Source organism: Crinia signifera, chromosome 6 (assembly GCF_055691185.1).
Source record: "Crinia signifera chromosome 6, ASM5569118v1, whole genome shotgun sequence".
Lineage (NCBI taxonomy): Eukaryota > Metazoa > Chordata > Amphibia > Anura > Myobatrachidae > Crinia > Crinia signifera.
Genome location: NC_139222.1, coordinates 38,423,064 through 38,435,701, shown reverse-complemented (window position 1 = coordinate 38,435,701; position 12,638 = coordinate 38,423,064). Strand labels below are relative to the sequence as shown.

General features: G+C 47.8%; 1 protein-coding gene across 1 annotated transcript; it reads left to right on the top strand.

Annotated features, from left to right (window-relative positions):
- Window positions 1-468: 468 nt before the first annotated feature.
- Window positions 469-12,504, top strand: LOC146007570 (uncharacterized). Its single transcript, XM_083146033.1, has 5 exons — window positions 469-682; window positions 3,330-3,448; window positions 8,941-9,114; window positions 9,307-9,385; window positions 11,167-12,504. The coding sequence occupies exons 2-5, from the start codon at window positions 3,371-3,373 to the stop codon at window positions 12,468-12,470; spliced, it is 1,635 nt and encodes a 544-aa protein (XP_083002159.1). The 5' UTR covers window positions 469-682; window positions 3,330-3,370; the 3' UTR covers window positions 12,471-12,504.
- The last annotated feature ends 134 nt before the right edge of the window (window positions 12,505-12,638 follow it).

Sequence of the window (12,638 nt, the reverse complement as noted above, 5' to 3'; positions counted from 1 at the left end):
GGCCATCATTATCACCTGTTTCCAGTGTCACAACAGTCATATAAACAGTATGGGCGTGTACGATTACCAGTTTTCATATTTCAGACTTTTACTGCCCATAGTCCATACACTGTCCGGGACACATTCTAACAGCTAAACATATTACATGGGCTAGAGCTATCAAAGACAATATTTAATGTAATAAACATTTGCAGCAATTCAAATTGGCAATTTATTAATTAAAATAAATATTACTTTAATAACGAACATTGATTTACTGTGCAGAAGATCTGTTCTCCACAACGATGACTCTAAAGTTCCAAGAAGAAACATGTAAAAGGAAAAAGGTGTAAACCCTAAATTGGGGACAGTAATTAAAAAAAAGTACATCGAACAGACCACTAGAGGCCGCTGCCGCGCATATAACCAGCACATTAGCAGAGTTCTAAACGAAGTCGATTGAGAAATGCAATCTGGGAGTTGTAGTTTAAATGCCCTGGCACTGGCTGCAGTGACCCGCACATGTCACCTGACTGCCTTATACTGTATTGACCTGGCTGGCCGGGGGATCTTTCTTAAGGAACCTGAAGTAAATAGGATATAATCAAATGGAGAGGCCTGATACTCCCCACCCGGATGTGTATCTCTAGCAATCACCTTCCTGCTCAGGACATTGCATTGCTGGGGACAATCTGACACACTGGTAACTATGTCATGCATGCAGTCCTGTTATAGATCTCTGTCTGCCGTGATTTTCGGTCCAGTCAGTGAGTCTGGCGCTGGCCTTGGTTGTATAGTACAGGGATTATACATCATGCATTTAACTGTTCTATGTGCCTTTATTCTGTAATGTACCATCTATAGCAGTGGTTCCCAACCTTTTTTCGGGTATGGGTGAAAACCGGACCAACACAAAACCTCCGGACCGCCGGACCGGACATCAAACTCTGCATTTTGTAGCTTGTAGCCTCCGGTCCGGGGGGTGTCCTGTCCGGGGGGGCTGCCTGTCACACCTGTCACCAGGTAGAGGAGGGGGGGGGGTAGAATAAAGCCTCCCTGTATGGTCCGGGCATGTAGCAAAAACCGGACGGTCCGGACCAGCTGGGGAGGCTGTAATCTACCCTTCACCATGTCCCTGGTGATAGCTATCACAGGGACCCCCCCCCCCCCCCCCCCCCCGGACAAGACACCCCTGGACAGGAAACCCCCCGGACCGGACCCTACAAGCTCCGGACTGCAGATTTTTATGTCCTGTCCGGCAGTCCGGGGTTTAGTCCGGTCCGGTTTTTACATAGTCCCCCTTTTTTCTCCCCCCTACCCCTTGATTAGGCTTTTCATTTATGAGTACCCCCTCCTCTCAATTTGAAATAGCCACAGAACTTCTTAATGAAGTGGAAGGGAGTGCTATGTGTGTACTTATATTAAGGAGTAGCAGAGGAGTAGTGTGCGGTCAGGAATCTGTTCCCTCTGTGTCTGGCCACTGGCTGTGTCAAGGGTTCCCACTAACGCCTGTAAAATTAAAGCCACTGTTTCCTCCACCCGGGTCAGATCGCTGATGTCTGAGGGCAGCCGCGGGTAGCTCCCAGTGAATTGTTGGTCAGGCAAAAAGCAAGTGGAGATGCTAATGATGCTGCCGTCGGAACCAAAAGTGATGCAACGTGGTTTGTCTCAATGGCAATGGGAGATTTTTTCCAACATCGGGAAACTTCTTTTTATTTTTCCGCCATTATCAATATTATTTTCAAGTACCCCCAACAGGTCTGCAAAGTACCCCCAGGGGTACTAGTACCCCAGGTTGGGAACCACTGATCTATAGCAAGCTGGTAGCCCTGTGCTGTCATATATACAGGCATTAAATCAGGAGACAGTCAGGATCTAAGGAGTTTAAAGAAGATTTGGGGTCACAGATGTCAGTGACTTTTTTTTTTTTCATTTTATATTTACTAGCACCCTGATCCATTGGTCCTTATTATTGTTTCTTACAGTAAACCTGATTTGGGATGCTAATGACTCAGGGGGAGCTGTATCAATGCATGTACAGGTTCGCATGGGGCAAATCAGAGGAAAAATCATTTGATTTTTACTGACCATCGAATGATTTTTCTTGTCCCTGGTGCTCCCAGACTCTGCGTAGCCCAGGACTCACTAGGACACTTAAAGCAAAAGAGCCATTTTAGGCGCAGGTGCCGTCGTCCTAATGGTCAAAAGCACACCTGCTTTAAGTTGGACACTCCCAGCATTTCTTTGGAAGCGCCCACCATTTTTGCCGGCACGCCCATGAAACTCTGGGGACAAAACCATGCTGCACTGTAGGTGGGGCAGATGTAACATGTGCAGAGAGAGTTAGATTTAGGTGAGGTGTGTTCAAACGGAAATCTAAATTGAAGTGTAGAATAAAGCAGCCAGTGTTTACTCTGTACAGAAACAAAATGCGAGTGTGTACCTTGCCAAAGTTGTTCGTTGCCGGAGTGTCTGCACATGTGCAAATACACACTTGCGCATACCCCCCACCATTGGAACAAGGCCAAATTTGCCTTGTTCCGAATGGTGCTAAATTAGGCCCATATTCCTGATTGGAATAAGGTATAAGGAATCCGGGACATGTCCCACCAGGTGGTTTTGGTTTGGGGGGTTTTCCTCTTCTGTTCGGAGCAGCGAGGAAAATTTTTTTTTTTTAGCTGATTAACTTAAAGATGTGAACAAATTACTTGAAACTAACTAAAGTTATTGGTGTTCCTCATTGTTTATTAAATATTTAGTGCATTTGTTTTTTTATTTATCAGAATATTTTAAAAAAATAAAATACAATAAAAAGGGCTGGACAAAAATTAACGGGACCCTCGACTTGTTTTGTTGCACAGTGTTGACAGACAAACGGCAATAAAGGGAATTGTGTAGCTTTCAATGAGTCTTCTGCCCGTGTAAATAGTACCACTTTCACATCGCCGACACGTTTTAAAAACCGGTATTTAAAACGGTAATTAAAACGGGTCAGAGCCTTAACATTGCCGCAGATTACCGTTTTAAATACCGGTTTATACCTCTTTCACATCGCACTTTTAAAACAGTAAATTGCCGTTTTTTTTTTACCCTTTTTAAAACGTTTAAGCCTGCACTGTGAATGCATAGCATTGTACACATTCACATTGCACAAAAAACGGCAAGGAACCGTGTAGGACTCTGCTTTTTACACGGTTCGAAATGCCAGTTAACTTTAAACGGTAAATCGGCTGTGGTGCATTCACAGTGCAGGCTTAAACGTTTTAAAAAGGGAAAAAAACGGCAATTTACCGTTTTAAAAGTGCGATGTGAAAGGGGTATAGGTCCTTTGTAACAATCTTCTTATCTAGAGGGACGAGGCTTGTGTACATCACCTGACTGACTCTCTGGGATGGAGAAGCACAGAAATCACAGGACGGAGAGGATACTGAGTCTCACACTGGAGATCATCTACCTGCTGACCGGAGAGGTGAGACCTATAAGAATGCTGGGGATATTGCTGCTATTATATCACAAGGGTAACCAGACAGTGGGGCATATTTACTAAGCGGCAGATTCTTGGAGGGTTTGACCCATCGATTTTTAAAATGTTACGGATATTGACAGCAAAACACGGTAAACTATGTGGTTCTATAGTGTTTTAGAAGCTTTCAAGCAATGTAATGTACACAGATTAACATTTTAATTAAAAACAATATATATATCATGCATCAATCAGGAAGGAATCGGTACATCTGTCAGACCACACTTAGGTCTACAGTCATTAGGTCGACCCCACTAGGTCGACTGGCAGGAAGGTCGACCTGACTTAAGGTCGACATGACTTTAGGTCGAATTTGCATAAAGGTCGACATGAGGAAGGTCGACTGGTCATAAGGTCGACATGGGTTTTTCACTGTTTTTTGACCCGAATGTCGACACAGTCGACATGGACACAGTTGGCAATGAGAATCGGACCCTCGCATCGCTCGCTTCGCTCGTGATGCTTTGGGCACGGTGGCTTGCTTCGCTCCTCCACGCCCTAGTGGATGTTAGGGCATGAAATACCGCCTGTCGGCTCAAAAAACAGTGAAAAACCCATGTCGACCTTATGACCAGTCGACCTTCCTCATGTCGACCTTTATGCAAATTCGACCTTAAGTCATGTCGACCTTGGCCCATGACGACCTTAAGTCAGGTCGACCTTCCTGCCAGTCGACCTAGTGGGGTCGACCTAATGACTGTAGACCTAAGTTCATTCTAATGGATGACCGCTTCCCATTAGGAATGTATCATGCACAGCTCCCAGTAGTAATCTCTAGGCCACCCAACTCCTGCTCAGTGGTTTCTGGTTTCCCTCTGCAGATCACTGCTGGTAGGTACTCACCATGGCTGACGTTGAGCACCCCACAGGCCTTGAGGCATTTGGTGCAGCGCTGTGTGCTGAGCGGTCTGTACGCTGCCGCGGGTTGATAACAATGTCCTCTGTCAGTATGCATTGTACAGAGGTCTTCGTAACTGAGGGCAGTATGGCATTTACAATGTCGCCGGGCCATTTGCGCATGAGATTGTGGGCGGGAGGAGGTGTGTCGGGGGCGGGCGGCTGACATTGCAGCCGCCCGCCCTGTCTTCATCGGAAAGGCCGCAAATATAAGTCAGCCTCCACTGACTTATATTTGCGTGGCCTGAAGAAATCATTTTGATGGTTGGCGACCATCGATTGATTTCACCGCCAGCGGAACATGCGAGGGGATGCGGTTGTCTCTGTGACACGTCCCCTCGCATGGTTGTGAGGGGATATGACCAGGAAGGGGAGGGGATTTGAAGCGGAGCAGGGGCAGGGTTCCTGTGAGTGTTTGGTCCTGTTAGCGCACCTCTAGGACATCGTTTTTGTGGTATTGGTCTCCCCAGGTTGGCGGCAGCTCTTTAGAGGTAAAGGTCTGACGCTAAGGTGGATGCAGAAGTGCCCTCAGCGGCATTTATTGGTGGTCGCCCGTCTGTGACGGTATGCTAATGCCACTGCAGTGTCCCTCATTTGTTAACAACTGTGTGTCTGAATGTGCCAAGACTCAGAGCTCACTTTCAGAAATAGCAATTTGCGCATCAGTCACCCTATGAAAATAGGTTACAACGGGTATGGATCATTTGGTCTACAGCATTATGGTCTACAGTCATTAGGTTGACATGGTTCTAGGTCGACAGGTCATTAGTTCGACATTGTCTAGGTTGACAGTGAAAAGGTCAACATGGGGTTTTTTACCTGAATGTCAACACAGTCGACATGGACACAGTTTAAATTGCACCGCATCCCCTCGCATCGCTCGCTGCACTCACGATGCGTCGGGCACGGTGCCTCGATACGCTTGGCACACTATTTTATTCACCCACCTTGCCCTAGTGGATGGCAGGGCATGAAATACCTCATGTCGGCTCAAAAAAACGGTTAAAAACTCCATGTCGACCTTTTGACTGTCGACCTAGACATTGTCGAACTAATGACCTGTCGAACTAATGACCTTTCGACCTAGAACCATGTCGACCTTATGACTGTTGACCATTATGCTGTATACAAAATGACCACATACCGTTACAACATTCTTCTTTATATATAACAATGGATGTCTGTGTGTGTGTGTGTGTGTGTGTGTGTATGTTCTAGCTTGAATCTCGAATAGCTGCAGAAATTGACACCAAACTTGGTACACATATGATTTATAATCTGTAAAAAAGAAATGCTGCAAGGGTAAGATACCCGAACCACCCCCGTACGGGTCCCAGGGTCCCAAAAAGGGGTCGTCCACTACACAGAGTGGGTCAGGGATGCAAGTTATAGCAACGTTGCGTAACATAGAGGAGGTAGAGGACATTAATTGGGTTCCGAGTAGGTTCACGGACACTTCCAATCCCGATACTGCCAGGGGCCCATAAAGGGGTCCGGCCACTACAAAGTGGGTCAGGGATGCAAGATATGGCAGCGTTTCATAACATAAAAGGGGGTAGAGAAAAAAAGCTGTGGTCAGATCCGGGAGCCCACCACAGACCGGGGTATAAATCTTAGAATAAAACAAAAGAAGGATAAAGTCCAAGTAATGTTATTGTACAACCAAACCCGGGCAATGCTGGGTACCTCAGCTAGTATATATACATATCATATGGACTTATGTTTTATTTAACATGGCTGGCACCCACCTCTTCCTGTCCCTGCCATTTACCGTGCTAATCGAAGTACAGTCAGAGGGGGCACAAGTTTAACCCCTTGTTGCACAGGAGGTAGTGCAATACTAACCAATCAGACAGATGGAGTGACATGGTCTCTGACGTGTGAGGATTGGTGGATTCACACGCGGGTGTACCTATTGGTGCACTGCTGCTTATGTTACTTTGCTCTCAGAGAGAATAAGATTTACGTGGGGTTCTAATTCAAAGTGAACGCTATATTGCAGTGTAAAAATAAAGCAGCCAGTATTTTCCCTGCACATAAACAAAATAAAGGTACTTGTTTCCTATCTGGGCGCCCAGGTTTTCAACGTACGGCACCGTAATGATCGCATCGCATCGGATTCGGTACTCGATGATGTACGATGGCATACGATGCTATCCGATCCGATTTCATTTTAAATCGGATCGCATCGCATGCGGTGACGCGATCAACCCCGATTTTTACATTGGAATCAATGTTAAATGGTCCCTGAGACCCGATTTTACATTGATTTCAAAGTAATAACCCCGCAAACCCACGATTTGTATAGGAAACCCCCCCCCTGATGGTTTAAAATGCGCCTCCATTGTTAACGCCACCCCAGTATTGACGTCAACCCGAAGCGTGGCGAGCGCAGCGGTACGCGTCCTCCGACTTTTTCATACCCCCACTATCCACGTCGGCGTGGAGTTGAGAATAGAATAGTGTGGCGAGCCCGAAGCGTGGCGAGTGCACGCGGATACCTGTGAAGCCCGCGAGGGGACACGGATACCTGTGAAGTATCCGCGTCCCCTCGCGGGGCTCGCTGCGCTCGCCACGCTTCGGGCTCGGTGGCTCGCTGCGCTCGCCACACTATTCTATTCTCAACTCCACGCCGACGTGGATAGTGGGGGTATGAAAAAGTCGGAGGACGCGTACCGCCGCCCCTCGCGGGGCTCGCTGCGCTCGCCACGCTTCGGGTTGACGTCAATACTGGGGTGGCGTTAACAATGGAGGCGCATTTTAAACCATCAGGGGGGGTTTCCTATATATCCTATGGGCCAACCATAAAAGCGGGAACGAAATCGCATCGCATCGTTCAATATCGTGTATGTGCATTTGTGGTATCCGATGCGATGCGATCCGATTTTTATACGGAGAATAGCATGGTGCGCAATTAACGTAGCGGGCGCCCAGATAGGAAACAAGTACCAAAATAAATGACCCAAATCTAAATCTCTGTAGCATTTGCCCCCCCCCTGCAGTGCACATGGTTTTGTCCATTTTAGAAGGAATTTGCCTTTGCGAGTGAACCAGAATAAGGGCCAAAAGGCTCAAGAGAGACTTCTACAAAAATTAAAAAAAAACAAGAAAGCCAACCCTCCCTGCAATCCCAGCTGTACAATCAGCCACAGTAGGCAGGCAGGATGAGATACCAGACCACAGCAGTAGTTCAGCACCATGGACAGCAGCACCAAGCGCATTATCACAGAGACCAGCAGGGGGCCTCCAAGATGTTAGTTGTACGAGAGAGGACAGCAGTATGGTCAGCTGGGTCAATGGGTCAGCTTCCCCCTTCTGATCTTTAATCTGATAACCCAGGACAGCTGGTTTCTCGTGTTATTCAATGTACCTAAAAATAAAGTTACAGTGGCTCATACTGAGATGTCTTAGGTCAATTTGATTAGTTTACCAGACATAAATTGGTACTGCGCATGCCCACAGATTTTATACTAACAATTAAGATCAGTGATTACCTCTATTTAACTAAAATGACTTCTCCACTAAGATTTCATCCAGAGCTAACACACTTAGGAAGTTATGGGGAGTAAGGCCTTGGACTGATTGCACTTAGGTAGTCATGGGAAGGAAGGCCTTGGATTGTAGACACAGGAAGTCATGGGCAGGAAGGCCTTCATTTGCACATACTTAGGAAGTCATGGGAAGGAAGTTCTTGGACTGCACACCCTCAGGAAGTCATGATGAGGAAGACTTTGGACTGCACGCACTTGGGAAGGCATGGGGAGGAAGGCCTTGGACTGCACACACTTATGAAGTCATGGGAAGGATGCCCTTGAACTACACACACTCAGTAAGTCATGGGGAGCAGGGTCTTGGACTGCACACACTTAGGAAGTTATGGGGAGTAAGGCCTTGGACTGATTGCACTTAGGTAGTCATGGGAAGGAAGGCCTTGGATTGTAGACACAGGAAGTCATGGGCAGGAAGGCCTTCATTTGCACATACTTAGGAAGTCATGGGAAGGAAGCTCTTGGACTGCACACCCTCAGGAAGTCATGATGAGGAAGGCTTTGGACTGCACGCACTTGGGAAGGCATGGGGAGGAAGGCTTTGAACTACACACACTCAGTAAGTCATGGGGAGCAGGGTCTTGGACTGCACACACTTAGGAAGTCTTAAATTGTTCTCGGACTAGGGTCCATATACATTTTGCAATATTGGACATGATTGTAATGATTTAATTGCAATATTGTATAATGTGCACACACGATCTGTTGTAAGATGCCCACTCCCGTGCATATTATGAGACAACATCTAATAGTCCTATACTGTATGCAGGCTTGATGGTGAGATATTGAGTGATGCTCTGCAAATATTATGATCTTATGTCACATGGTATAGTGGGCACATAAGATATCACATTCACGGGAGAGCAAGGGAAATGATATACATTATCTTATCGTATCCCATTGTTCTAATACGGGGTTGGTAATTGGTGTAGTTTTCAACAAATGATATTGTTCATATAAAATCTCTCTTTGCACTCCTCTCCCAATGCACAGGACTACACAGTTGTGAACAAGACATCTGGTGAGTGTGTCCCCATCTGTCCCCGCGTGACAGGGGGCGTCCGCAGGACCCAAAGACCCGTCCTGGATCCTCTGATACAGGAGAGAGACAGTGACCAGAAGATTCTAGAAGTCATAAATAGGATCATTGAGCTGCTGACTGGAGAGGTGAGCACCGGGCACTGCTGGGAATGGGCTGTTAGCGTGCAAGCAACACTACAGTCATAACTGCTATGGTCAGAGCCAGTTCCCTGTGCACTAGGCCCTTAGTTACGCAGTGGGGCACAGGGTGACAGGGGATGATCTATGCACCATTGTGTGTGAGGGTGGGATTATAACAATGACTGTTTCTCTGTGTAGGAGTGGGAGTATAGAGAAGGACATGGAGACCTGTACATGGATGGAGTGATGAGGAATTGCCATGCTGATGGACCCCTGGGTAAGGGGATGGTTAGTTTTGTCTGGGGAAACCTACAATAGTGTGAGTTTGGTGGATCTGGGAGACACATGTAGTGTTCCCGCTAGGCTGTTTTAGCGGGGCGCTGCGCCCTGCCCGATTTCTAAAGGGCAAAATGCGCCCTGCCCCTCCAGCAGCGCCCCGCTAAAAGAGCCTGCTGCCTGACTAATGTTGTGCCCGGGGAAGCTCCAGGCACCGCAATCTCGGCGGCGCTAGGCTTCCCCGGCAGCTCACGGACTTCGGCGGGGCCAGGTCCGCCCCCTTGTACGACGGAGGAAGCCCGGGCACTCCCGCTTTGATGACGCGGCGGCCCGGGCGCGCCTCCTTTGATGACGCGGCGGCCCGGGCGCGCCTCCTTTGATGACGCGGCGGCCCGGGCGCGCCTCCTTTGATGACGCGGCGGCCCGGGCACGCCTACAACGATGACGTCGGCGGGCCCGGTCTGCCCCCATCCCATACAGCGGCGCCCTGCCCCAAAAAATTCCTAGGGGGAACACTACACATGTAGGGGAATCTGTTTATATTTAGTTTTTTGTCACGCATGTGTATTAGGAGGACATTTTGGGGTCAATTTACTAAGATGGGATGTTGCTACGGGCAACCAATCAGATTATACTTCTTATTTATTTAGTACCTTCTAGAAGATAATAGATAGAATCTGATTGGTGTCCTGTAGCAACATCCCATGTTAGTAAATAAACGCCTTCCTGTCAGAAAATAGTGTGGAGAGAAGTGAGGCCTAGCTGACTATGTCAGTCCTGCTCTCGAGTCACAGTAAGTGCCTTTAAGAATAGAAAAAGAGGCTACAGGCACCTCCTCCCCAATCTTTTCTCATTTGCAGCCCCTTATTATGACTAAACTCAAGGGCAGAACTGTTGTATGGCTATTTGTTAAATAAACGACCGCTGCTTAGCGCACGGTACTGAATCACCCCATGTGTGTGTGTCATCTGTGGTTCCCATTTCTCCAGTTAGGGGCATAAGTCTGCTAATTTTCATCTCATCCATTTACTTCAGCCTAGATTACTACACAGAAATAGCTAAGGGACGTGCTGATCCGTTCAGCATCGCGGCCATCTTGTTTGTTAGGCTGGCAGCCTTATCACACACCTGCTGCTACAATAGCATCTCACTCTTACAGATAAGACATTACTACAGGCGGTAACGATGATCACATTGGCCGGTGAGCTCTGCGGCTGAAGCCACCAGTTGTCACTGGGGCAGATGTATCAATAGGGCCATTTATAAAATTATGGGTCCCGCTTCTCCTGCATATTGAGGCAAAGACAATAACGGGCACCCGTTACGGTCAAATGTATTAACCTCCCCCGGCGCTGATACGGAGAGCCGTTATGCCCAGCGTTAACGACTCTCCTTATTGGCACCCCAGGCATGTGCGAGATCTCACTATTACCACGAGATCTTCAGCGCAGCCCGGAGCCAGCAGCAGGGCTAGCATTGTCCCCGCAGTGGGGATAGGGCATCCCTAGCCCTGAGCTGGCGAAGCAGCCGGGGCGATTTATGTTAATATGTCACCCCGGTCGCTAACTACTGAGGCGGACTGCAGGGGACAACCGCTCTGCGGGCTGTCCCTAGCAAACATCAGATGCGCGGTTAGTACATTTAAAGAAACAATGCCCCCAGTTAACTAGCGCTGAATGCAGAAAAAGCACTTAATGCTAGTTGACACATCTGCGCCAGTGTGAGCTGAAAACGTGGTCTTAATCTGTTGCCGTCTAACCATCATGCATTTCTCTTCATCAGCTCTCACTGAGGCTACAACGTCCTACGGAGGATTAGAGCGTTCTGCTTCTTCGCCAGATTGTATAAGTGAGGATCCCGGCATAGCGATAAAACACCGGGAGACGGAACGCTCTGCATCCGCAGATCACACACATGTACAGTACTCACCTACGTCTATCAAAGCAGAGTCTGACTCCTGCCGGGCAGGGAGTCTCCCAGTCCCAGAGCCTCACACTCAGACACAGCATCTACCCGCTTACATTAAGGAGGAATCCCCTACACACAAAGACGAAGCTGTGACAGATGAGGACATATACACACCGACCGAGTCTACTGATGGTCACATTAAGGAGGTGTCTGTATCATCGGAAGAGGAGACTCTCCCAGATGCTGACAGCTGTACACCCTCAGATCATTCGCCAATACAGTATACCATGGTTCATATTAAGGAGGAATCTGATTGGTGCGGAGAAGGAAATCTCACAGACGCTGATAGTTACCCACAATACACCGCCCCTCTTACTGGGATGCACACCAGAGACAACCAGAGGCTTCAGGTCGGAGAGAAACCGTTTCTGTGCGCTGTGTGTGGGAAGAGCTTCAACAGTAAGTCGAATTTTGTTAGACATCAGAAGACTCACACAGGGGAGAGAATACACTCCTGCGCCCAGTGCGGGAAGCGCTTCAGTATTAAGTCTCATCTTGCTAACCATGAGAAAATCCACACTGGGGATAAACCCTACTCCTGTGCCGAATGCGGGAAGTGTTTTGTTGTCAAATCCAACCTTGTCACGCATCAGAAAATTCACACTGGAGAGAGACCCCATTCCTGCGCTGAGTGTGGGAAATGTTTTACCAGTAACAAAGACCTTATTATACACAACAGGACCCACACCGGGGAGAAGCCCTATTCCTGCTCAGAATGCGGGAAATGTTTCAACACCAAATCAAATCTGGTTACACATGAGAAAATCCACACGGGGGAGCGTCCCCATTCCTGCGCGGAGTGTGGAAAATGTTTTATCAGTAACTCAAAGCTGGTGATCCATCAAAAGAATCACACTGGAGATAAACCGTTCTCCTGCCCCGAATGCGGGAAATGTTTTACGGTCAGATCCTGTCTTGTCTCGCATCAGAAAATTCACTCCGGGAACAAGCCGTATTCCTGCGCAGTGTGCAGGAAGCGCTTCATCAGCAGCTCAGATCTCAGCAGGCATCAGCGAGTTCACACGGGGGAGAAACCGTTTTCCTGCGCCGAGTGCGGAAAACGTTTCGCCCAGAAGTCACAAGCGTTTCGTCATCAGAAAATTCACAAAAGATATTAAGGGCCAGATGTATCAAACTTCAAAAAGTGATAGAGCGGAGAGTGATAAACAGCCAGCCAATCAGCTCCTACCTGCCATTTTTCAAGCTCAGCATGTAACGTGGCAGGTAGAAGCTGATTGGCTGGCTATTTATCATTCTCCATTTTATCACTTTTTGAAGATTGATAC

Excerpts from the sequence above, each read along its gene's own strand:
- LOC146007570 (XM_083146033.1), top strand. The coding sequence starts at position 3,371 with ATGGAGAAGCACAGAAATCACAGGACGGAGAGGATACTGAGTCTCACA. Across the intron at positions 9,115-9,306 it reads TTGAGCTGCTGACTGGAGAG|GAGTGGGAGTATAGAGAAGG; the intron begins GTGAGCACCGGG and ends TTCTCTGTGTAG. Across the intron at positions 9,386-11,166 it reads CCATGCTGATGGACCCCTGG|CTCTCACTGAGGCTACAACG; the intron begins GTAAGGGGATGG and ends TCTCTTCATCAG.